The sequence below is a fragment of the Podarcis pityusensis genome, assembly GCF_964106645.2.
Source record: "Podarcis pityusensis genome assembly, chromosome: 5".
Classification (NCBI taxonomy): Eukaryota; Metazoa; Chordata; class Lepidosauria; order Squamata; family Lacertidae; genus Podarcis; species Podarcis pityusensis.
This window is the reverse complement of record NC_138032.1, coordinates 63,707,845-63,735,026: the sequence shown is the minus strand read 5'-3', so window position 1 is coordinate 63,735,026 and position 27,182 is coordinate 63,707,845. Positions and strand designations below refer to the sequence as shown.

Sequence of the window (27,182 nt, the reverse complement as noted above, 5' to 3'; positions counted from 1 at the left end):
TCTGTCTGATACTTTGAAAAAGAGGGGGGAGGCTTTTGATTTATGCTAAGGAATTTAATAAGGTTTTGGTATGCCCTTCCCCCTCAGTTGAGGCTGAATGGACTTTATCTGCAACTATTTCTGGACTGGAGCGTTGCCGGAGGAATGCGGGGGGTGGGGGATGAACTGCAGCCGAACAAATGTGGTAAAGAGACTGAATTTGAGGAAAGATCTTGCTCTTAACTGTGTGCTGAGAAAGAACTCCAGAGCGGAATTTAATGGCAGAGCCTGGATGTACACCCTGTGAGTTATTAATGGCTGCGGCCCATACGCTAGTCTGTAAACTGCGGAAGGAATGGGATGTGACTTTGTACCATCCAGATAAACACTGCAAAGAACTGAACAATGGAAGATAGTAATGAACTCTCCCAGCACACCAGGTCTGGAACGAAAATGTGTATGAAGGACTACACACGTGAACTGGATTTTATATTTGTAAGATGTAGTAGAGATGCTGTTTGTAACGGGGGGGAAAGCAGTCAGCTGGAAGAATGGTTTAACGGCAAGCGAAGGATGACAGCTGGACACTTATTAAGAAATGATGCATCTATGGGAAGAAATGATTGACATATGTTTGAAACAGGAGCGGGAAACCCGATTTTAAGAAATTGTATTAAAATAATGTAATTAGACTTGATTTGTATAATTTGGAAAAATAATAAAAAGAATTATGAAAAAAGAAAACAGCTCTTCAAACTTAAAAATAATAATAATAAACCCCACATAGGTCCAGGTCCAGTGTTACATTTGCGGCATCCTCACAGTGGACCTCAATGTCCCTAGGAAACTGCTGAATTGTTGCAAAAGTACATTAAAAAATGACATAATTCTGAAATAAAATACCATTTGGAATATGAAAGAAAATGTAAACGTTTTATTTGGCAGTTTTCAAATAGGTGAAGAATGGAAAATTACATCTTATTGGATCCCCTGCCCCCCCCCCCCGATAGATGGAGTTTCACTACATATTTACAGAGCACTGGATCCAGACTACCTGCATACACATGATATATTTTAAGGACCCCCACCCCCGGGCAAAGAATCCTGTGAGCTGTAGTTTGTTAAGGATGCTGGGAATTGTAGCTCTGTGAAAGATAAACTGCAGTTCCCAGGATTCTTGGGTGAGGGGAATGTGCTTTAAATGTGCTCTAAATGTATGGTGTATATGCAGCCTTAGTCATGTTTAGACTAGACCCACTGGAATCAGTGGGACTTGAGTTACTCATCACTGTACTATGTACCATTGATATCAACGGGTCTACTTTAAGCATGACTAAATTTGGATCCAAGCCATTGTGACTGCAAAGAATAATTAATGATTTAATTTGTCTTTTCTTTTTTAAAAAAAAAAAAAGCAATTCCCAACAGCACTAGACGTGACATTTACGGATGAAGATACTTGTAGTATTTGATTCTAGCAATCTGATCCGTTAAAGGCATTCCGCAGACTGGAAGTAAAGAGAATCATCATCATGCATTTAGTTCATTAGGTCCTTGTTATCATTGGAGGAAGCCTCACAACAGATTCCAAAAATCTCTGTGTGTCACGCACTTAGGTCCACTATGATATGTTTATAAATCACTGTATTCCCTTTAAAGCTTGAGGCAAAGAGAAAATCTTGCTTGTCGACAAAAACGTGTGTGAAAGATCTTGGAGCTTGTATATTTAATTCCTGAAACTTCACAAATTTGGCCTTTCCTGCCTCCCAGAAATAGACTTGAGTAAATGAATAATCACTTCCAAGAATGGCATATTGATAATTCTTTATCTGAAGAGGCTGGAATACCATTGACCCTCTTGATGGCATCCTTTGTAAATCCAGAAATTTTGAACCTCCCCATTTCATTACTTTGGAATCGCCAATGAATCTTGTTAGACAAACGTAAATGTCATCTTTCACAGTGAAGTGCTTTACGGCATAAACATCCTCCATATCTGGAATGTCAACAGGGTCAACAAATTTGTTTGTTCCTTTGTTCCACTGATAGATGACAGGGTGCTGAGAACTACTGGACAGGATCAAGTGAGGTTTGCCAGCTATTTCAAGGTACTCCACATCAGTATCTCTATACCACTCATGCAAAGACTGGTCAGAATAAAATCCGATTCCATTCCATTTGTAAACAGTGGTGATTCCAGCTTTTGAACTGTCTGCAATTGCAAAATACCATTCTTTCGCCATCGTGAATATTTCAATGTCATTAGGCTTTCTGATTTTGAGAATCTCAATATCCTGAATTTTAGTGAATTTATTCGCATTAACGTCTCTTTTGTATATATGGGAGCCGCCGAAGAGTTGGGCAACTATGATGTACAGGTTTCTCTCAACAATGACAGGCTTGCATACAACCACTGACGTCCCTGGATAAAAAAAGTATAAAAGGGATAAAAGATTGCTTCATCATCAACTGGCATTTAGATCAGGTAGCAACACAATGTCTGTGGAGACAAATCATTCATACCTGTAATGTTGTCAAAATTTCTAAAAGTCCCTTCCACGTGGTCCCATTGAAGGAAGATACACTTTCCAGTAAAAGGCTGGGCAATGACAACAAATTCATCATTCTCAAACGAGAATGTGTCCACCGATAGTGACTGATAAGGCAGCTTCCGAAAAACAACAAATTCTGCAAAAAAGGCACACCAAAAGGAGACATGCTCATTTATTATTATTATTATTATTAAAAATGGTTTCCAGACATAGGTGCTGGCTCTCTGGGGCCCTGGGTGCTCGAGCACCCACAAAATTCTCCATGAAGGGACTGGGCACCAACAAATTTTCATGCCAGGGCCATGCACACTGCTTGGCACCCACAGCCCCAAGCACCCACAGTCACGGGGCCAAGCTGGCACTCATGTTCCCAGACAGTGGTTACTTTCTAAAGCCCCTTATTTCTGTTAACCTGGGCAAAGTACATAACGCAGGAAGTTTCAACGCTGTTACTCAGTTCTTTACTGGAATGAATGGTTGTTGAGTGGAAGCAAAGCTTCATGGGTGTTTGGTTGTTGTTGTTTTAAAAAAGCTCAAGAACTGAAGAATTACCAGAGCAATCCAAAGTATCACCTGGGAGGAGCTGGGTGGGGGCAGTTAACACACAGTCTGGTGGACAAGGTGTCACGCCGGCAGAAAACCTGCATGCTAGCAGAACCATGTCCACATCCCAGTGGGCAGCTCAGCAGGCATGTGATATGTCCACCAACATATGGCCCAAAATGAGGTGTTCTGAAGGCAGGGAATGGGCATGGGGAGGGAAGGAATCATTCTAACTACAGTAGTACCTTGCTTCCTGAACAGCAGTAGTTGTTGAATAAATCGGCTCCCAAACCTGGAAGCAGGTGTTCCGGTTTGCAAACATTTTTCAGAAGCTGAAGGTCTGACGTGGCTTCCGTAGCTTCTGCTTGAGTATAGGAAGCTCCTGCAGCCAATTGGAAGTCGCGCCTTGGTTTTCAAATGGTTTCTGGAGTCGAATGGACTCCCAGAGGGGATTAAGTTTGAGAACTGAGGTACCACTGTACATCCAATTCCCTATTAGGTGCTAAGCATGCCCCAGAATCTAAAGGTGAGGCTTGAAGAGGGTTAGTAGAGCTGGGACACATGTCCCATGGGGTGTGCCATACATCCCCATTCTATAGCATATGGCGAGAGTGACTTGAAAAATATGCCATCAATGCAGTAAACGGAAGGCAGTTAGAACACTCACCTGTAATAATGCAATCAAATTCATTGGGAGAGAGGCTGTTGATTTTTCGTTTCTTATATTCCGGAGGACTTTCACAATAAATGTCCTCTACTGTTGCATTTGTTCTGCTCACCCATGCAACCAACCACTTCAATTTGCAGTCACATTTGAATGCATTACCTCTAAGGTCCCTGTCAGGAGAAGAAAGGAGGGGCGGGGGTTGTAGATGCAGTACAAGTGCTTTTGAAACATTAGTTTTCCATTTCTTACTTATCAATCAATCAACACTTTATTACGGTCGTAGAGCAGCATAAGGAGGGAGCATTTCTTACTTATTTGCAGATATGGTTGTAAGTGTGTTCAAATATTTCAACCCCCTTTTCATCCAGTTAAGTCTCACTGCTCTCAGTATAGGCTCTTGATGCTTTACTTTCCCATTTTATTCCACTCATAACTATTATTTTATTTAATCCGTAAAATTTATATACAGCTTGATTGCAAAAAAATCTTCAAAGTGGAATAAAAGAATTAGTTAAAAGAGTTAAAACATTCTCTGTTCTTGAAACCTGGGCGGGCTTATCTAAACAAAAATGCTTTTAGCAGGTGCCGGAAATAGTATAGTGAAGGCATCTGCTTGATATCAACAGGCAAGGAGTTCCAAAGTGTAGGTGCCACCACATTATAGATCCTAGTAAACGTAGCTTATGCTCTGCAAGCACAGGGATGCTCCTGGCTGCCACTGAAAATGTCCTCTCCTCTCCAAGCCTCATCTCTACTGCAGGTATGCTCTCCACTAAAACACGGGTGACTAGCAATAAAACTGCCAGCACATTTGCAAAGCTAAGCAGGGTCTGGTCTGGTTTCAAATTGGATGGGGTACAGTGTAAGCCAACCTCACAATGCCTAGGACAGAAATGTCTCATACTGGATGTAACTGATGTGCAGAAAGGACTTTATTAACTGAAAACAGATGTTATACATGTATCTTTGTTATACATGAAAATCTTTTAATAAAAATAAACTTTTAAAAAAATGGATGGAGGACTGTATGTTGGAATTCCGGCACTGCAGGGGTTTGAACTAGATGACCGTCAGGGTCCCTTCCAACTCTATATGATTTTATTATTCTCTGACAAGGGAGATTTGATGGCACATAGTCTATCCCATTTTTCAACTTTCCCTGTATATAATCAGGGTGTTTTCGACTGTGTCTCAAATAGTCAACTTTCGGCTGTGGAATTACACAAACAATGTTAATACCCTTGACAGTGTTCCAATCACTGTCTTCATCTATTGGAAAGGTTTGGTTCAAAACAAAGTAATTTGCTTGCTATGCAGCCAACTGAACAATTAGGCAGCAGCCTCGTCCTTGCTGGTGCTTGCTGCGTTTCTATCTTGTTATACATTTTTGAAGCTTTAAAAAATTGGTAGGTTGGAGAGATGTTTGGTAACAGGCAAAATATATCTCCTAATGGAACCAGTTGGTGCCTGAATGTAAATTGACAATGCAAGTGGCAGCAACGGTTTGAATACATCTGTCATACCACACCCACCTAATGAGCGGCCAGACCTGTACTTATTCTGTAATAATTACTAGTGAGCATTGATCTCTTGTCTTTCAAATCATAGTGTTAAAATGAAGAAGCTTTCTTACACATTTGTTAAAGAATCCAAGCCTTTGAATATGTCTTTTGGGAGGGTTTGGAGATTATTGTTTGCAAGACTCCTGCAAAAGAAAATGTTTTATTCTTAGCACAAGATCATCCTTTCATTCATTTCTAATCTGTTTCATCAAATACATCTATGGCAAACAATTAAGGAGTGCTATGTAAATGCAAAGAAGTGCTTTTTCTTTAAAGGATTATTTGTCAGAGCAACTTATTTAACAGTTCTTTGTTAAAATATCATGTCTGCACTTCCGATTGCTCCCCAAAAGAATTGTTGAATGTGAAGATTTCCCATGCCTTGTCAATATTTTGACAAACTCTGTGACTTTTTGCTTTCTTTTAATTGTTCAGAAGACTTTCAAAGATGCAAAGTTATTTTATCTTATTTAATATATCCCACCCCTCAATTGAGAAACAACAACCCCAAACAAGCCAGGGTGACTTGCACAATATTAAGCAAAAACCATCAACAACAAATCTCAAGAAAGAGTTTTCATCCCATGCATAAATACAGATTTCTGCCCCCCTTTCTGCCCGCCAAGTGATATTCAACAAATCAAAGCTGCTACACTTTTTTAAAAAATCCATTTCTGTTGAAAACAAATTGTCTGAAGCATATTTAGTATTAAATGGCTCTCTGCTGTCAAGAAGCCAATTTATAATTATATTTTTAATAGCTGCTTGAATCATTATACTTCTATGTAAAAGTTCATTTGAATGAAACTAGTGTGTCAGGAACTAAATTAATCAGCTGCTGTAATTTCACAGAACAGTTTAATAGGCATCATTATCACAAATTTATTTGCTGTGCTGTACAGGAATATAATAGCCCAGTTCAGACCTAATGCTAAACTATGGATTAGTGTTACATGCACAAACTTCATTGAGCCTCAAACTCATGTGCTTCTCCCTCCTCTCACAGGGCATTGAAGAAGAGATCAGAAATCTCTGTTTCTACTTTTAAATTAGCTAGAGTTACTCTTTATGTCTGAAATGGATGAAGATACTTGTTAAACTATGGTTTGTTTAATCTTGGCTTCTTTGAACACACCATAGTTTTAGTCAACGTAATAAGGAACCTCGTTTGGTGGAAGTGAAAGCTTCTGATCTCTTTGTTGTGACCATGCTGGAAAAGAAGGAAAGGAGGGGCCCAAGGATTCCACCGCCCGCTTAGTAGTTCATAAACAGGGATGGAGAAAATGTGGCCTTCCAGATGTTTTTCAACTACAATGTCCATTGTCCCAGCTGATTGGCTATGCTGGCTGGGGCTGATGAGAACTGAGGCTGTCAACATCTGGAGGACCACAGGATTACTAATTACATCTATATACATTGTACTTGAACATGATATATCTGATAATATATTTATGGGATGAAGCAGGGATTGAACTGACCACAAGTCCTGTTCCATAATCAAATGCCATCCCACTGGAAATGTGATTCCCCCTTCCTCAATACTGTCTTTTTTGGATCTTTTAAAGATGATTTTTTTTCACTTGGACCTTTGGAAGAAGATGAGGCATCAGGATATGCCTATTTTTTTAGCTTCTTGGACTGTGCCAATTAGTTTCATTGACCAATATGAGCCTAATTTTATGATTACGCACACACACAGTATTATTATTGCTGGTTTTAAATCATACACTACCCTGTGATCATTGAATGTATGTATGTGATGTAGTTATAAATTTAACAACTACAATAAAAATTTCATTTTAGGATGGTATATATTGTTTTACTGTCCCATTTTCTGTGGATTGTTTTTATGTACACCACTTAGAAATGTGAATAACTAAGTGGTATATAAATGTCTTAAAAAAATAATATTGTTTTCATATCAAAATTTTCCATTATTTTATATTATTTATGCATGATTCAAATAAATAAAAAAAAGACTTTGAACTACATATGCCAGGGGTGGGGATGGGGGTGGGGGTGGTAGTTCTAGTGCATTCCCATATTCTGAAAGTAACCTTATTTGGAGAAAGCATTTTTCACGTATAATTTACAGTATAGATAAATTTGGTTTCTGCTAATGGTGGTAATTTGACTGAAATATTGTTTTGTACTAGCACTTCTCCCTTTAGATTCAATCCAAAAGATATGAACCCCATGCACAACACTGACACCCCACGCCTGTTGATTTGCACAATTTTCATTTTAGGGTGAAGTTTTAGAAGTATTTCTGTGGCTAAGTTGCTGGTGGATGGAGAAGAAGAAAATGTGCTATTTTATTGTGTGTTATTCACTTTTCTCCGAATTGCAAATCATGAAGCATGCCAAGAGATTGATAGTTTCATTCATGTATGCAAAAGACCTTATGCATAAACTTTAATGCCTGGATCACACTGGCTGAGATCCAAAGAGTTACTTTAGGATTACCCAAGGATTTGGGCATACCCAGTGGAACTGTTTAATTTCCCCCACTGCATGGCACACCTCCACAATATCACAAATTGCTTTTGAACCTTCTTTAAGTTTAAAATCTTGCCATGAAGGGCAGTTCAGGGGGCGAAACAAAAGTCAAGCTCAAAGCTTCCTTGTATATGCAAAGCAGTTTCTTGATTCCTTGGATCCAAGCTGCAGATACTAACACTACTCACAGAACAGGATTTTAATTATTAAATGATACATTAGGCAATTGCCTGTTTAATTGTATAATCAATTGATTAATGGCAAAACAGGTAATCAACCCCCGAAACCTTTAGCTAGTTAACATCTTCAAAAGAAATATGTCATTGACATAGTTCTGTAAAGATGGCAAGGAATAAAATGAACACTTTTACTTACAGGTGAATTAAAGATTTCAGTCCTCGGAAGGAAGTGTTTGAAAGAGACTTGATGTTGTTGTTCTCTATAAACCTGCAATGGATCATAAAGGCAGCTTGGTCAAAGGAATCTCTTTATCTCAAGCACACAACCACTCTCAAGAAATCTTTCACATTATTTTTTCAACTCACAAATATTCTAGATGAGGAAGGCCCATGAAGGCATCACCGCTAATGACATCAAATGTATTTGCTGTAAATAACCTGTATAAAGAAATATAAAGCAAAAAATAACTAAACAGCGACATGCTGTTGGAACAGATGTTTAAAAGCCACCTTGCTGGTTCTTGGTTAAAGTTAAAGATGAAGAACCACAGATCTCAGGAGGCATATTCCATCACCTGCATAAGAACAACCCAAGGGAAATACTGTAATACAAAAGCAGACAATGCCCAGATCCTAAGCTGGAAAACTGACATGTTCATTAGAACCTTTGGGAAATAGGCTAATAGTAATCTATAAATGTGTGGCTATTTGAAATGATGGAGTTTCCCAATGGTTTCTCATTATTGCTCATTGTGCATTTGATATCATTACCTGTGCATTCAAAAATATACTGTGGCCTTGCTTGGATGTTCGAAGTTTTGATTCTGGCACGTGAAGTCTGCATAAGTGGCCCCAATTCCAGAGCTTCATCTGTGCTCTCAGATGCACATGGGAGCTTTTGAATGGACAGGCTTTCCGATTTACTTGCCATATTCTTCAAAGAACAACATCTCCCCCAGAAAAATTATCATCCTGCTTGTCATATGTCCACTTTGGCAAAAGTCCGCAGACTTATGGCAGCCCTAAGTAAGCTGCTATCCTATGCTTACTTTCCATAAAGGATGCCCTATTCAATGCCCTTTTCAATGAGGCCTACTTCTGAGTATTGCACTATAAAATGAATGGAGAAACTCTTTCAGACTCACGTATGTTTCTGAACCCACAAGGAATCAAGAGATCAGTGTGTAATTTAACTGTTTCTCAATGGTAAATATGGCTACTATGGTAAATATTTTTCATGTTATCTGCAGCAGTGGTCCATGTGGCTGTGTAGGTGAGGCTTAATGAAATATCTCTGTTCATGCAAGCTTCCAGGTGGTCCCCTCTTGCATGACAGTTCCATGTGGCTGTTCAGGGAGGCCCTTCAACTCTCTTGAAAGGCCTTTTAGGGGGCAGGACAGAATGGGAAAAGTTTCTTGTATAAGCTGCCTTCCACTTGGGTAAGCAACTCAATGTATGGTTCAGTCTTTAAAACTGCAGCTTAAACATTGTTTTTATGCTTAACATACATTTAGCAATGTGATAAAATGCAAACATTAAATGACAGTATAATGTAATTTATGTAATTTAATGCAATGGAGCTTCAACGTGCATAAAAGAATTTCTGAACTTAAAACTGATCTATATGACAAGGGTTTGGAATAATTAATTTAGTTTACCTTTAACAATTTATTGAACCACAAGTATTTACTAATTGCTCTTATTTGGAGAACACCTTGTCTGATATGATTGACATGGCATCTTCTACAGGACTTGGAGGAAGTGAAACTTGGCCCCATGTGCCAGTTGGGTGACCGACAGCACCTGAAAGCTTATACTACTTAGGACTGCCATATTTCAAGTAGTAGAACCACCCTCCACAGCATCTCCAAGAGGAAGATTATTAGATACTGGAACCCCCCAAATGAAAACAGCCAGGCCCTAATGCACCCCTTTTTCCAACATGCCCCCCACCTAAACCACACCTCCACAAGTAGTGAGGCACTGCCACCTTTCTCCCCCCGCAACCTCAAACATACCACAGCTGGTTTTGTCCCCCTTCCTCACAGTTCGTTGTCCTTGCTATCCAGGCCTATCCAGGTCTCGTTTAAACTCTTTCCTGCGGTACCGCGCTCCCCCCCCCCCATTACCTGCCTGGCCCCCATCTCTGCCTTGACAGTGCTGCAGCTGGAATGAGATGGTGGCCCAGAGCAGCTGCAGGCCGCCCTAGCAACACAAGGAGGTGCTGCCACCATGTACCCCTTGGGCAAGGTGGCTGCGCTAGCAGCTCCCAAGTGCCCAGCTACAGACCCACTCTCACTGCCTCCGCCACTGCGACTGAGACGCCCATGGGACGTCCCTGGTACAGGGTCCCCTTTTCAACAAACTATGGGCTGCTAGGCCGCTGTGTCACCTGCCTCTCTCCCCCCTCTCTGGCCAAGGGAAGTGACCTCTTGTCACTTCCACTGCTGCTGGGGCACAACCTCCCCTGAAATGTTTAAAAAAGGGGGGGGGACACAGAAAACTGAAAAAAAAAACCTCAGGTTGCCATACGTTCTGGAAATTTCAGACGCCATTTTAGACATCTGATTTCTGTACATGTCCAGAATTTTCCGGACATATGGCAAGCCTAATACTACTCCCTACTAAACGACTAAACAACAACACCCTCCTCAGCAAAAATTATTCCAAGAAGAGGAAGGTGTCATGGCCAAAGGGTCCTCTGTTCCCAAGACTAGCAATGAATGAGTAACTTCCTTCCCAGATAGGGATGAGACAGAAATTTAATTCTGTTTGCATTTAAAGCTGAATCTATCAAAATTCACACTTTCTGAGGCAATAGAAGAACTGAAACATATCCATCCTTCAAAATCCACACTCACTTGAATTTTGCAATGCAGTTCTCCAACCAGTGTTTGCAAAAATGCATATATTAGGGCACAGTGCACATAAAAAATGACTATATTAGTGAAAGTAAAATGCAAAAGCATATTAAATTGGAATAAAATGTTTGCAAAAATGTGAACATTAATTAAAAATGTGTTTATTAAGAGAAATCCATGCCAAAATGCTGAAGAATTTCCATGAGGATTTTTTAATTAAGAAAAATGCGAGCTGTTTCAGCACTGTAGAGAACTGAATTTAAGACTAGAAAAATGAGAAACTAAGCAAACCAAAATGGGCAGGTTCTTCTATCCCTACTCTCAGGTAGGATTTTGCCCTAACTGTTAATCATCTATAACTGCAGTAGATTGGAGAAAGGCAAATCAACTACTAGTAGTCAACCGACAGCTACTAGCAACAATTCTTGCTGTCAAACAACCATGAGTATTTTAGAGACATTTATAGAATATTTGGTGGGCATGTTTTGTTTATTTGTTCTTTTTCCTATTTCTATACCTTTAAAACACATTCTTTCCCTCAAAGAATTCTGGGTACTGTAGTTAGTTAAGGGATGCTGGGAATTGTAACTTTGATGAGTAAACTACAGTACCCAGAATTCTTTGAAGGAAAGAATATGCACAGCCTGTGATTCTGTAGCCCTATTCAGGCACTGCCACACATGCAATCTGAATTGTGAAGCAGAGGCATGCTCCCTGGCCCCATGCCTTCTGCCTCATTGCTATGGCTAACTTTGTCAGCCACCATGGGTTGGGGTCAGAACTTCTGCAGTAGGGAGCCTTTTCTTCTCAGGTAGGGTCATCGCATGATCTAGAACACTGACCTTCCGGGGTTCTCAATCACAATGTGAGCCCCTACACAAGTCGAAAAGGGACCTCACTGCAGACATTCAGTCCTCTGTGTGTGAGAGGCAAAGAAACCAGTGACAGGAGGGGCTATGGAGCACAGTCCCCCCCTCCACAACTGGATTTGCATGTGAGGAACACAGGAATAGGGCTCATGATTCAATAGATTAGATAGTAGGGGACATTCTGTATGGGGATTTGTATATATTCTAGGCTCACAATGGGCCAAAATTATGTAACGTGTATGACTAATTTCTATAATTCATTCTGACTGAGGAGTCCCACAGAAATAATTATTATAATGTCTCTACAGATGCTGGAGCAGAAAGAGCAAGATGAATAGACCTCTTGAGGGCAGTAGAACCAGAGGGGCAAGGAAACAAGTAAAAACAGAGGGAAATGTCCATTTTTCCATCTGGAATATTTGTATGCCTATATCCTGAGAGTAATGAATGCCTGACTCAGTGCTTTTTTCCATTTGGAAAGCCTTGCTGGGACTGAAAGACCACTATTCATGTGCCCAACCCCTTCTATGGGTGCACTGGCTGGGCCTTCCCTTGTTTCCTGTTTGCTTCCAGATTATTGGTATATTGGGGTGGGATTCAATCACATTCCAGCAAGTTCAGCTTGCGCAGTTAAAACTGTTTTGGACCTCTTGTGTAACTAGCCTGCCTCCCCCACAAAACTGGACTTTGCACAATAAGGAAAGTGATAAGGGAAAGCACCAGAAAGTGTGGGATAACACTAGCTTGATGCCTCCCAGCAAACTGATCAGGATCAATGATCAATAAACAGGTCAACTAGAAGTGACCACAGGTCCTTGCTCTGCATTGGAGACCACACCGAAAGGCCTCCTACATTTCATGAGCAGCTAACTGAGCAATGCAGAGTGGTGCAAGTGGAAGAAGAATGGGCTCAGTGAAGCTCCACTGTGCTCTAAGAAACTCCCTGAATCCTTGTCACCATTTCTGTTCTGAACATGTTGCAGGAGAAGCCGTGTTCTGCCTACCGGTTTAGCTTGATTGTAGTCAGGGCTCACTGTTTGGAACACATTCTGGAGCGACCTGTTCTGTGGGGACCCTTCTGTGTTCACCCGTGGGTTGTGTGGGGTGATCTGTGCATGGTTGGTATGCAGATGGTCTAATCTTACAATGGGAGGTTAGTTCTGACAATCTTTTGGAATCCTTCCAGCTCTATGTGTCCTTTGGGCTCTGTCAGGAGATCATAGAGCAAATGCTACTAAGCATGCAGATGGGCTGTCTATGTATGTTGCATTATGTACTTCCAGTACAGCCCTTGGCAGTGTGCTTCCTACCCTCCTGGCTATATCTTCTACGTATTACTCGGGAAATGCATCCCACTTGGCAGACTTCAAGCTACAATCTCTGTAAGGTATCATGACATTTCTCTATACTGTTTACTATAGGATTTGAAAGCCACAATGTTGATGTTACCTGTAAAGGACCTAAACCTATTCTCTTTTGACCAGTGACCTGGCCTTCCAAAATAACTCCAACAGGTAACGGTCTAACTGAACAGAAATAATTTTAGTCAAGAAGACCTGTATGGCATAAGCTCTAGAAGAAGAAAAAATAGTTAAGATGAGAATTGATGTGTAGCTAGGGGTCACACGTTTGGCCTTCTCTGGTACACACTTGGTTCCCTCCCCAGCTGAAATTAGACGTGAAATAAACATTCTAAACTAGGTTGCGGTGTGGTCCCAGAACAGTTTCTCCGGAATGCAAATATGCTCACTAGCCCAGAAAGGTTGGTGACTCCTGGAATCCTACAAGTGTAGAGTTGGAAGGGACCACGAGGGTCATCTCATCCAATCCCCTGCAATGCAGGAATCTTTTGCCCAACGTGGGGCTCGAACCCATGGCCTTGAGATTAAGAGTATTCCAGTTATCTTGCATTGCTCTAGCACCACATTATTACAATGCACATACACCTGGAGCTGAAATCTGCGCTTCTAGGTTTGTAGGTGAGCTTCTGGACTCTTGGTGTTTCAAAAGCATGGAGTAGGTTTGTTTATCCTGAAATGTATATGCTGCTTTTCCACCTGCAAAAGGGCCTTCAGAGCAAGTACACTGTGAGCCAAGGAAACGTGCCGCCTCGCTGAAAAGCCTGCTGAGATGGGCAACCTCGCATGTTCTTTGCACCACATAGCCGGATGGCAGTGCAGGTGGTGTCTCACAGCTAAATGGCAAACTCATGATGTGCCTTTCCCTTTATGGGCACACAAACGACCAAATACAAAAACCGTAACCGTCTCTTTCCCCCAGCACAGATGATGTGTGAATTTTGCCTCTCTCTCTCTCTTTTTTTTTGTAATATGCTCTTACTCCAAAAAAGCTTGTGTGGGATAATGTGTACAGGGGCAACATAAAGGTTTCCATGGTAACTATATTTACTCATTTGTCCTGGATTCAAAACCTTACTCGCTGTGCGCATGCCTTCTTATCAGCTCCCTTGACAGTAGACAAGAACAGGAAGGGTCCTAGCGTCAACTATCAGGGCATCAGCATTTGAACTGAATAGATGTAATGTTCCAACAGAAGGTAATGCTTAGTAGCCAAACAAAATTATGCCCTGGGCTGACTCATCTTGTTTATGCTACCATCATGTACACACACACAATTTTCTTTTTTTAAAAAATGAGTGAGAAGATTTCTCGACAGGTTTCTGAACCAAATCAGTCATATGTAAGGGCCATCCTTTATAGGTGTCTCTATTTCACACAAAGTATACATTCAAAACAGACATATTTCTGAGCTATCCCTACTGCACAAAACATCAACTGACTTCAGTTTTTCTCCAGGTCTCTGTTGTGATGGAGAACAGGGGACAAATCCAGTCCCTACCTAAAGAAATATCTGTGGGAAATGCTAAACCTCTACCGAAGCAAACATTACGGGTTTTGCTTGCAGAATTGTCCCATTGAAATTCAGGTCTCGATTCTGAAAACAGCCAGGCTATTTAGTCAGCAACAACTCTTAGACTTTAACATCCACCAGTACCAAATTTTAAAAGTGTGGGGAATTAATAATTACGACCCATTAGTATAGTCAGGCCTTTGAATTACAATACATGTGATTTAGGAACACAATGTGGGAACACAATTATAATCAGGCATCTAAATTTAGCCTAGCCAAATAATATTGCCAAATAAGCACAATGAAGATAATAATGATAAAGATAACAGCAATTAACAAATATTAAAGAGGAAGATAAAGTTATATATATATATCCAACTAGGCATGACACACCTTTAATTATCTTTACTGGAATCGCTAGGGTGCATTTTGTTACATAACTGATCTGCACTATTTCTTATAGAACAAGTACTAAAGCCCCGTTACTTTAGATACACATGTTTCATAACAAGTACAGTAACAATGATATAAATCTTTCTCACAGAAGTTGCAGAGATGGTGAGAAGACAAAACTCCTTTCTGGGATTTTAGTAAAAGCCGATCTCACAAAGGAACTAGAAGGAAAAGAAAACAGACCTTATGTTAACGTGAGCTCCCGGAATAGTTATTTACCACTTCAAAGGACCATTTCTTGTCATCATCACTAGGATTTACATTATTGCCACAAAGAAGGGGAAATGGATGCTACAAGTTTCAGAAAAAGAAATAAATTAGATGTTCTAGCTGAATTCAGAGAGAACAACATTAAGCACATCCCCCCTCAACGCCCGGCTCCCGGGTTTTGAATGCTGTAGGTATTCACGACTGCAGACACCCCTCAGTCTGCACTGAAAACACCACACATGCTGGCTCAATTTTTAAACAGAAATTAAAAGAACCAAATGCTTACAGCCCTTACAGTGAGGTAACGTCAGGTGGAACGCTGCGCGGAATAGCTCTGGCATTTTCACATAAAGCATTATCTTTGGTACAAATACACCAAGCTGGACATGTTGTCTTCCCTGTCTTGCTCCCTTCAGTCAGCAACAGTACAGAGAAAAAGCATAGGAAAGAAGCAGTTCTTCTAAAGGGTTTGCTGGCATTTCCCATTCTTTTGATCCACTCTGGTTCCAGCCAGTTGAAAGAATGATATCCCAAAACATGAACAGGGTTTTCCCCCCGCACCTTTTTATTCAGCCGTTGAATGTCTTTTTTGTTAAGACACAGCAATATATTTCTCTCTCTCTCTCTCTCTCTTTCTCCAGCTCTTTTCTGTCTCTTTCCCTCTGAATGTTTCCTCTCTCTCTCTCTTTCTCTTTTTGTAGCTGGAAAACCTGCAGCTGAGCTGTATGTTTCCTTCTATTCACTCAAGCAGCGTAGTGCTCTCAGAGGGGGAACCTGCGAGGTGCTGTGAAGGCAGGGAGGAGGAAAATCCAACCAGCTGTAGAAGCAGAAGAGGGCTTGCATCACCGCAAAGAAACACTGAGCACAACACAGCTTTAGGTTGCAAAGTGACGCAACTGAGAAAATACACGGCGCTCTCCCTTTCTCTCTCGTCTGAGGGGAGGCCCTCTTCTTGTTACCAAAAATAGCACAACATTATGCTTTGCTGGTGGGTGGGTGCGTGGGCGTGAGGTGGATTGTGTGTGTGTGTGTGTGAGTGTGTGTGGTGGGGAGATCGGTCATCATCTTTGACTGGATCCCTCCACCTGTGTAAAAATGTCCTTTGGGAATTGGGGCTCCCTTCCCTTGTTTCTGCTTTGCATATGCCAAGTGACAGCAAAAAGAGGAAATTGAGTGACACGGTCCAAAGCCATCACAGCAAAAGGAACAGTTGTCTTATGGGTTTGCTTTTCTCGCACAAGCTCGGGTCACAGCTAGACAAACAGGCACACATGGAGCCTATTACCAAGAATGCCTACAACTGTCATTTGAGAAAGAAAATGCTCTTTTGCTCTCAGACAAAATCCTTTTTTAAACCTCCCTTGCATCTTTGTCTTGCTAATGTACAGCAGCCAGCCTTTGAAGCAAACCAATTTGCATATTATTTTGAAAACTTGTTTATTTGCTGCGGTAGGCTGTGTCATCCTTAGAAAGAGGCAAAGGAGTGGGGCTTAATCTATGTAAAGTCGCTGCCTCAGCATCTGTTTCTGAAGCCAAGGCTTCGCCCTAGCCTAGGACATCTGAATATATGCCAGTGCCCCTGAGCATGTTGGGTGTGCATTTGCCTAACCACTGAAGAAGGAGCCTTCAGCACTGGGGATTGGAGAGGTTTCTCAAGGATGTTTTATCCAAGGCTTGAGCTCTTGTCTTACTTTTACCAGGAATTAAGCACTGTGACGTTGGCTGCTTAAAACTTACATTTGCTACATCACAGTTTAAGAAAAGGCAATGTCCACCCCCCAATTAGGACTAAGTTCTTATCTTCGCCATTATCCTATCATTGCTCTTATAAGTAGAAGATATTTAAAGCACTATTGGACTTTAGAACATTCTATGTGCAAGGAGCTGCAGATCAATAATAAATGTACTTAAACTTAACATCCCTTAATTTAAAATTCAAAACCAAAAAAGCAGAACATCAGTCCTTTGGAGATGGTTCTTTCCCTGGGCACTGCATCATTCATTAGAAGGATTTTTGATCTTTTGACACAGGGATCATTTTTACAGATTAGGCAAGTGGAGCATAGCTAACCTGCTGGCCAGGTGACAGAATCTGATGAACTGAGTACTGCATAAAATGAAGCTGTCACTGGGACTGGTAGAGTCTTCTCTGTCAGAGAAAGGGACAAATGATATGTGTTGGGCAGTTCCATGATTCTTCCTACTGATAGTGGGTTTTAAAAATAAAAATAAAAATAAAATTACAAGCAGCCATGAAAGGCTAAAAATCAAGAGTGGAGCATCAGAGAGAGTAAGGTAGGGTGCTTAACCCTTTCCTTTCCCTGTATTTCCCTCCCCCCCCTGCAAAGTGAAAAGACCATGATTTTGAGCAGACAATTGCTGCTGCTCCTCTGCTCCTGATTTCAGCCACCTACAGCTGCACTTCTTTAAGAAAAATAGGCTGGGAGAAACAATTACGAAATTGCCCACCATTTGCCATTTGGTCCAGTGGAACAGCTGCTGCTGTAACTAAGCCTGTAACCAAGCCAAAGCACATGCAACTCAAATAATTGTACAGTATTTGCCCCAGCCTATCCTTTTGCTCTGTTGTTTCACCTGTGCCAATTTTTAGACTGTAAGCTCTTTGGGGCAGGGACCTGTTCCCTTGCATACTCTAAAGCATTGTGCACACTTATGGGTAATAGTGATGATGATGATGATATTGAAAGCACTTAAATAATCCCCTTGTCAGTTCGAACTTCAGGTGCATAATAACGACAAGAGAAAATGAATGGATCAATTTTGCCTTTAGTATAACTCCATTATTTCAGGTGCTAAGGGAAAATAGTGGTTCATAGAATACTATAGCCGGTAAGCAGGCATCAATATAATTATTTTCCTTTATAAGAATAAAATATATGGTTATGATTAGAAGTGTTGTAGGGGCACAGAATTTGAGAGGAATGTACATCACCAACAGAGAATGGTACAGGAATTGCTATTATCAAGCTGAACATCTAGTATCTGTAGGCCTTTATTAAGTGGATCTCATGCTGATGAACCTCATTTCCCCTCTTGAGATTGAGGCTAGGGGTAGTCCTATGTAGAAAAGGGCCAAAACACCTTTCGTAGCGTGTGGACCCAAAGGTGAACTGTTCTGGGAGCTTTGCTAACACCATCTTGGTAGTCAAGACAACCCCACAATTAATTGGTAGTTGTTGTATCAATGAGCTCATATATGCTTATATTCACTTGCTCTGATATAAGCTGATTGGCTTGCTTTGAAGTTATCCTTATCCGTGGGCTTTGGGTGCTGGGCTCTGAGCCCAGAAAGGGGAACTAGCTGGAAGAGTTGGATATTTGCCACCCATGCCCTCATCTGGGCAGGTGGATTGATGGGAAGCCCTAGGCCATGTTACGTATGCTGCTTAGTGGATGAAGAACATACGCACTTGTGCTTGGGTACAGACAAGCCATCTCCTAGCTGTGGTGTCCATCTTGGGTTCAGTGAGGAGAGCTGTCAGGCTATAAGTCTACACCTTTTTTAATAAGGCACTAGAACTGATCACTCTGGTGTTTTTGGCTTCCGTCTTTGGGATCCCTGCACCCAACTACTCCCATGAGCCCTCTGCTGGGGCTGTGGTTCAGAAAACATAGACATCCCATGTATGACTACGGGGTTGTTAAGCAGTGGTTGCACAAACTATTGACTTGAGTACAACAACACATGATGGAAGCAAGTCCAACACTATGGCAGGTAGGTAGTCAAGCTCTTGCCATCTTTTTTGGAGGTTGGGACTTGTATAGAATTGAGGTGGTGAAAGTGAACCTGTCAGTCATTCATGGCCAAGGGCAGGCAAGCTCCTTTAGGAAGACAGTGAGGTAGCAAGCAACTAGAAGTTGAGCAGAGAGAAATGATCAGGACATAAATAATCTCCCACTGTAGAATGTTGCCCAAACAGGGAAAGCGTGCAACCATTCTGGAAACTCAGCAACAGGAAGTGGCCCAGGAATGGCCTTCTGCTGTCACTGGATCTGCCAAACTACCTGAAGTCCACTAAACTGACCAGCAGTCATTTCTGATGCAAGGAACAGAGTAATAAGTGCAGTGCTCAAATTATTGGTGAGGGGCTTTAACGAAACACGACCCCCTGACAATGGTGAGCTCCCCTTTACTGCAAACACTGATCCGTGGGACCCCCTGCTTGATTACTTTAGTGCCTGACATGTAAATGCATCAACCGATGTCTGTTTTCAAACTGAAAATGTGTCTCTAATGAAAATAAGAGCCAGGACAATAGATTTGTTGTGGTACTAATGGCCTATTTTTAAAAACTGCAAACTCTGCTCAGCTCCCAATGGCTCTGGATTCCCTTTAAGCCTGTTCTCTGAGTCTTAGGACAATGAGATGTTGCAACTTTTCCTCATTTAACCCCTGCCCACATGTGTCCAGCTTCTGCACACATCTCCCTATACCCATGCATTATGCAGTAGAACGCAATGCCTTTGTTCATATTTTCCAGCCCAGCACCACAAAGCCCAAAAGATTACTTCTCACAATCTGGTTTAACCACAAGTCTAAACATTACAATGGTTTATTTTTATTACAGGGCAATAAAAAATGAACTTATATTCCCATTCCTGCCAAGCCGGGTATCTGCTTTGTATTGTCATCAATCTGTTTATAAGATTATGTGGATAGTATGGATTTTTTTTTTAATGGCTCACTGAAGCTTTAGCTGTGGAAATCTGGTTTCCCAATTGTCAGTTCAATCACTGTGACCTCTCCAAATCTTTGGAGGAAGACAACCTTTCTGTTGAGGCCCGTGTCAAGATGCCTGGTTGATTTCCTCCTAGATTTCCTCTCCTTTCCTCTTTCTGCTGGAGAAACAGGTATGGATTGGATTGAATGTGCCTAGGCACAGGTCACACTGGCAGCAGTTTACACAGGAATCCCTTGTGAGTGCTAAGGATCTACTGCCAGGCTCACTGTCATAGAGGGTCGCCACCTGCTCATTTATCAGCTGGACAGTTCAGGAATTACAGCTTTGTATCCATTTTGGTCTAATGTACATATTTCTTGCAAAGAACATTTCACCTAATACAACACAGTGGTGTGTGTTATTTTCACCAATATATGCTTTTTTATGCACCCTTTACCTGGTTTATGAGGGGCTTTTTGCACACATTACTTGCCTGGAGAATCGCATTGCAAAATTTGGAGAATTGCAAATTTCAAAGGATGGCTGTTTTGCAGCTCCCACAATGTTTCAGAAATGTGCATTAGGTGCATTTGTCTTTGAATGTGAACTGAATCAAATTTCCCCTGAACATCCCTACCGGTGGTGAGTCAAGTGTGGTAGAGGAGGAAAGCTTCACCTGGATGGAAGGTGATGGACAAGAGGGGCCAGGTGAACATATGGAGCTCCAGGCAACTGTTGCCAGGGAGACTGGAATCTCGAGGACAGGGGAGTAGCAGATAAACAGTAGCGGAGGTACAAAGCTGAAAAGGGAATGTTGCTTTATTCCTTTAGAGTGGATTTATTTGGGGATGGGCAGAATGTGGTCAAAGGCTCGCAGCAGAGCTTGGCCTAGAGACAGGGATGGGTAACCTGACGCCCTTTAGAGCAGCCCTAGAGCAACATGGCAAATAGTGAAGGCGTTGGCTTCTATGACACCTAAAGGCCACAACACTGGCTAGGCGTGGACTGAGGGGTACAGCTTCACCTACAAAGGACCAGAATGGCTATGAGGAGAAAAGCGAACCAGCAGCTGGGCATGCATCATTACAGGACCGTTGCATCATTGTGGAACCCAGCCAGCGCCAAGCATCACTCCATTAATACAGAAAGCCAAAGTTCCAGCATATGGAAGAGTAAAATGCATGCAGGATTCTGAAAATTGTCCTGTGTTTATGCTGAATGGAACTTCAGACCATACCTTCGCCGCAAAGGATGGAGGAACAGAAAGGAAAGCAGCACCCAGATCTATCCAGTCCCAGGCCCAGTGGTGCCTGTTTCTCCTCTAGGACTGGTTGCAGAAATATAACATGAGCCGCTGGATCAGACAAAGGGGCTCTTTGACAGGCCAGCATTTGGCTTGCAACACTAGCTGTCAAGATGACTATGGGAAGTCCACAAGCAGGTAGGCATTCAGCTGCCTTTCCGTGCTGTTTGTCCTCTCCTGAATCTGGTAGTGAGGGGTCAGACTCACCCAGCTTCCCTTTGCTGTTGATTTCCATGTCTGATGACAAGTCAGGAAAAGAAGGATGCTTCCTGCATGGACCATTCATTGCACACATTTTCAGTAAACCAGTATGATCCCGTTCTAATTTCTACAGCTTGTGTAAGTACCTGTTCCCTTTAATACTTTTTCGTGGCGGGGGGGGGGTGTCAGATATAACAGCAACAGCTCAAAAAAGGTGCTTGCACAGAGGTTCCTCATAGCCTGGACTTTTTCTTGCTCCATCATCATTTCAAGCTGATAGCAATCCATGGAGCAGGGCCAGGTTCTGGAAAATTCTGGGGTTGATTAGGGACGATCTCTTTAGCACTTTGGAAAGCAGTGGCTTTTTCTTTTGTGGAACAGCATACCGACAGCCAGGATTTTCACCGAACTGAAATAAGCCCTGCTTATTCTCCAGGCCAATCTGATATTTTCATCCTCCAGTCCATTCTGATATTGTAGGTGGAGTTCAGCCAATGCATTAAATCAAGACCCCTTAAACCCAGGCTAAGAATAATGGTAGTGCACCTGAGCTTCTGGAGTACAATCCCCTTGAAAAAGCCACTCACCACTGTATTTCCTCAATTTGAATTTTACTGTATTCATTTTGCATTCTGCTGCTCTTATTGTAATAGCTAGGTGGCTACTGTAGCCTGGCAACAAGAAGAATGCCGTCATGTACATTCTGCAAAACCTATTAAGACTTAAGCTTCCACCTCTCATCATGAATTTGAGCGTTTGCCATACAGCCTCTTTGATGTACAAATCCTGACGAGGCATACCTTGGTTACTTCTTGCAGCAGGGTGGTCTGAAACAGCCATTAGAAACAAAAGAAGGTGGTGTGATGCCAGGCGACTCCTTGGAGACGTTAGCTCGCTCCTTTCAGTATTCCAATTCACCTCTTTGCCTGGAAGAAAGGAAAGATTTCCTCCCGCCCACCCAAAAGCAATCCTATAAACTAGTAATTTCCGGGCCCAAGGCAAGTTCCCAAATAGATAAGTTTCCAAATGTATAAAATAGTAATTATCCCAGAACAGTTCCACTTGCGAAATGATTGGTAAAATCTGGGCTAAGCCAAAAACGAATGTATTCCTTTATGGGCAGTAAGTACTGCTGCTGAAATTCTAAACTGACACAGCACAGATAGACTGCTCCTGATATGTGGTGCTCTACAGTGAGTCAGCTCAGAAGCTGTGTTGCTGCTACCTAATCAGCAGTAGCTAGACAGAGTCACATGCCTACAATTCATTCCTCCTGGCCAGCAGAACTCAAGGGAGGAATATGCTTTTAGGCAGAAAGCAAAGAGCCTGTTGCCTTCACTATGCTTCCCAGCAAGCTGACATATGGCTTTTCATTTACCACCTTGAGTACATACAATTACTCAAAACTGAAAAGACCCTATATAATATGAGACCCATTTCATGTCCCAGTATAGCTTGCTTCAAGTTATGTGCCCTCATCACTATTCCTTCTTTATACTACTGTGTAAGAGATGGACTGTTAAATTTGCATTATTTTAACTGGTTTTACTTTATTCGTACTTGTCTGGCATGTCTTAAATTAAAATAATGATGAATAGTATCTATAAGACATTAGAAGATTCTGATTGGCCAAACCTGTCACACAGTATTATTGGCTATCCTAGTGCTGTTTGGAATTAGGTGTTACGTGCATCTGAGAGTTAATATAATTGCTTTTGGCAACTGCTCTGCCAGATGAACTATTTACAACACTAATGGAGGAATAAACACATCAAAGCAAGAAACCCAGCCAAACCTCCCTCTTTGTATATAAGAATGTTTCAATTCACTTTGTTAGGGGTATTTTCTAGGGTTTCCAACTTATTTTAAAAGTGATGTTGCAGATTCAGCTGTCTTTTAACCAATTAACTGATTGGCTAACACTATATACATAAATTTGCATAGTATCAAAAATTTGACGGAAGGGCATTGGGTCATTTTTGAGATAGGAAAAAAGTGTGAGATAACTTAGAATTAGAAATAAAAGCTACCACCAATTAGTAGGAAAAAAGGTGATATTTAATATCTTGCTTTTTCCATGTTCCATCACAGTATAATAACAGAACAAAATAGCCTTGGAAAATAAATTGGCATGTCCTTAAATTGCACTTAAATTGTATCCTCAGAGATTAAAATTGCCCACCATTGATTAATCTGCCGATTAAACTGGTGCTAATGAAGCTAATGCCTATTTTCTCAGATGAAATGAGTGTCATTCAGCAAAAGTGCCTGTGGCTGTAAATGTGACAGTTCAACGTAGGCAACATGGTGCTCTCCAGATATTGTGGACTAGGACTTCCATCACGGCAGCCATCATGGCTGGTGGTATGCAATTAAGGTCCAAAACACCTGGAGGGTGCCATATTGGTTACCTCATGATAGTCTTTAAAGTGCCACAGAGTTGATTTTGCAAAAATCAAGGCACATGCCTATTGTTTCAATCCACCATCCTGAGTGCACAGAGAGCAGAATGGCTCCTAGAGTCCTTCAGTATCATGGTGAGCTCCCAACCTGAAACCTGTATCACAGCCCTTTGGCGGTCTACCTCCACCAACAATGCTCCTCTTTGTCATGGACTGGTCGGATGCCAAGGAGTGGGAGGAGGCACCAGCTGGGGAACCTCCAAGGGAACCCCCGGATGAAGAAGGCTCAGAGCCTGGCGATAGGTGGTGTGATGACAATGAATGCTCAGAAGGTAGAAGAGGGGGCACACTGGGAGGAGGAGGTGTCGGAAGCTGAAGAGGAAACAGGGTTTAGTGAGCAAGAAGAGACTATGGCAGAGAGCAGTCCAGAATCAGAGGCAGGAGAGGAGTGGGGCCAGGAGAAAGAGATGAGGAAAGCGGGTGAAGAATCTAGGGAGTCTCCCCCTGCTGCTGTGACAAGCTCCTCTCCCACCTGGTTTCCCAGAACATGTAGAGAAATGAAGAGGGCAGGGCAACGAGAGGCAAGATGTGGAAGCCTTAGGCTGCTGGGGAAGGAACCAGGGATGGAGCCTTAGAGAGTGGTGGGAAAATGGGGACCTTCAGTCCTCACAACTGCTTCACTGGGGCAAGACCTACTGGGAAGGGTTGCTGCGACCACTAGGACTGCACTGTTTTGTTTCTTTGAATAAAGAGTTAATGTCACTGACATTGGGTGCTTTAATGTTTTATCGCTGACCTACACCTGGCTCCAGCTCCTGACACCCTCCATCAGCAAGTCCCTATGAGTTGTCCTGGGGGTGGCAGAACTCCAAAGTAGGGCCAGGCTGCAGAGTTAGGTTTCCTTTAAATGCCATGCAATGGCCCAGCTGTACTGTTGCCCCAGGGCACTGGGGAAAATTCATAGGATGGCTAGACCGCCTGGCATTCCAGGTCTGAAAACAACAGCTAAAGAGTGGCCAAAGGTAAGCATCAGCAGTGGACTTTGTTGGGGTGCTCACAACTGTCTTGAGGGTGCTATGTGCTGGTGCCAACCCTCACCAGTACAACTTTCTCCCCAGCTTCTGCATGCCAAGGACCCAGGTAAAACCAGCTGCTGGAACATTTGAAGGAAAAGCATGGAGAGCTTCTGCTGAACCTGATCGTTCTACCTGAGCCTCGGGGTGCACATGGAATAACAATGCTGCACCATGCGTCAAGGCTACTGGTGAGGGAAGGGGTGTGTTAAACTGGGTCCTGTGGGAACTGCTTCACAGTGTTCAGCACTGAAGCCTTAGACGTTTCTACTCAGAAGCTGATTGCCATTGCTATGCTGCAAAAACAGTTACACAGCAAAGATTTTTGAGATCAGAAATTCTCCCTGTGAACCTCTGCTGGGATTCTGAGTTTACATTCCTAGTGATGCTCTTGTGAAGTGTTCTGTTGCAAATGCCAAATTCAGACCAACTGAGGCTCTGTTTTACCTCAGCCACAATAAACAAAATAAACCCTTTTGAAAGGGATTACCCTTCCTACTGGCGCAACCACTAAGATCCACTGCCAGAAGAACATTTCGACTTCTTGCCAGATTAACTGGGGAGGCGAGGGGAACATAGCCTGGAGCTCTCCTGAGGCTTAACATCCATTAGGGTGGTGCAGGTCACATCTAATGTTTAAATTAGACATTTGTACTATGGATGATCCTCACTGGCTCTTTGATGTGGATTGTTCAAATTCCTGGGTACTAGAATTCTATCTATGCTGTGACACATACTTAATGCCGACTATGGAACAACTAAATCTTCTGTAATTTTTTTGTATCTTTCTCACTTGCAGCAAAAACAGGCTGTGGCAAGCTGACTTGACATGATCTTTGGGTGGAAGATATGACATATTGGAGCAGGGAATATATATCCAAACAGTGGCCTTTCCTTTGATATTCCCAAGCAGTGTTTTTTTCCTTAGAGAAAAGGGTGCTGGAATGCAAAAGACCCACCACAGAGCCCAACGAGGATCTCTTTGAGCTGAGGGGGGTAGTTCCCTTGCCAGCCAGAGGCTTTTTGAGGCTGCACTGCAGCTGATCAGCCTAGCAACCTCTCCCCATCCCTCTGCCTTGTGTGAGCCAGAGCATGGGGCATGGAGAGGCTTCCGTGCCTCAGCACAGCAGCTTAAGGAGCCCCCACCCCAGGCCTCTCTGGCTCCAGAGCAGCTGGGGGCTTGCTCAGCTGAGGCACAGCTTTCTCATGTGTCAGCTATTAGCCGGGTGGCTGAAAAGCCTCAGCAAAGCCCCACTGTGCCTCTGGTTCACAAAAAGCTCACAGAGGATGTCCCCTTCAGGCTCTGGGGAGGGTCTCCTCATGAGCTGGAAGCACAGCGAGGCTTTTCTGAGGCTGGTCAATCTCTCTCCAAACTTCCAAGGTCAGCTCAGAGGTGCTGGAATGCCGTTCTGGAGAGTTCCAGCTGGAAAAAAAGCCCTGGACCCAAGGAAGGATAAAACCCATGAAGACTTATTTTTGGAACAGATCGGTCTAGAAATGGGCAAACATAACACTGTCAATCTGGGGCCACAGACCATCTTTAATACAAAACAAAAGAACAGAAAATTCTTTTGCACATTCTTAAGTCACAGATTCATGAGTGACCTTTTTTTTTTTTTAGGAAACAGAAGACATTTCAGCATTTTGTTTACACTGGTTGTTTTCAAATTAACTTCTTGAAAAAGCATAAAATTGTAACATAGTCCCTCTGTAACTGACTAACCTAAGAAATCTAGGACCTATTCAACCATTTGTCCCACCTATTATGAGTGCATTGAGTGTTTACAGGACATGTGCATCACCTTACTGATGAAAGTGTAAAAAATGGAGCCGCTGAAAACACAATACAAAGCTCAAATATGATTTCCCAATAAAATTCAATAAATTGAAGATGTAAGAACATTCCAGAGGAACAACACAAAAACAATGTCATAAGTAATATAACATTGCAGTTAGTATAATTAAAGTGTCCAATATGATACTGGGCTTTTTGGGTGGTGGCCCCACGATTGTGGAGTATTAACCCATACAGCATTAGGCAGGCTCCATTCCTGAATATTTCCAAACAGAACCTTTAAAAGATCCTTGCTAGTTATCTGAAATTTTTTCTTTCAAAGTGCCATGGGGTCTCTGGTATCTCCTTTAGGACTTTTATTTCACTTAGAAATGAGGTAGATCATCAGCTGCCATTTGAAGTGTCTGGGGTGTGTGATGTGATTTTTAAATCCTGGGGAACCAACAGTTGGAACTTACAGGGCCATGATAACTGGCTGTTG

The 27,182-nt window shown here is 42.2% G+C and overlaps 1 protein-coding gene across 4 annotated transcripts; it reads right to left on the bottom strand.

Moving 5' to 3' along the window:
* Positions 1–898: 898 nt before the first annotated feature.
* LGI1 (leucine rich glioma inactivated 1) lies at positions 899–27,182 on the bottom strand. 4 transcript variants are annotated; one of them, XM_081006808.1, is made up of 8 exons: positions 27,160–27,182; positions 15,125–15,196; positions 8,348–8,419; positions 8,178–8,249; positions 5,375–5,446; positions 3,742–3,911; positions 2,503–2,667; positions 899–2,401 (listed from the first exon to the last, which is right to left on the bottom strand). In XM_081006808.1, exons 1-8 carry the CDS (start codon positions 27,165–27,167, stop codon positions 1,584–1,586), a joined length of 1,449 nt encoding a protein of 482 aa, XP_080862934.1. In that variant the 5' UTR covers positions 27,168–27,182; the 3' UTR covers positions 899–1,583. The 4 variants fall into 4 exon arrangements, with proteins under 4 accessions (XP_080862934.1, XP_080862933.1, XP_080862935.1 ...); XM_081006807.1 differs by lacking the exon at positions 27,160–27,182 and adding an exon at positions 15,541–16,372; XM_081006809.1 differs by lacking the exon at positions 27,160–27,182 and adding an exon at positions 15,807–16,366.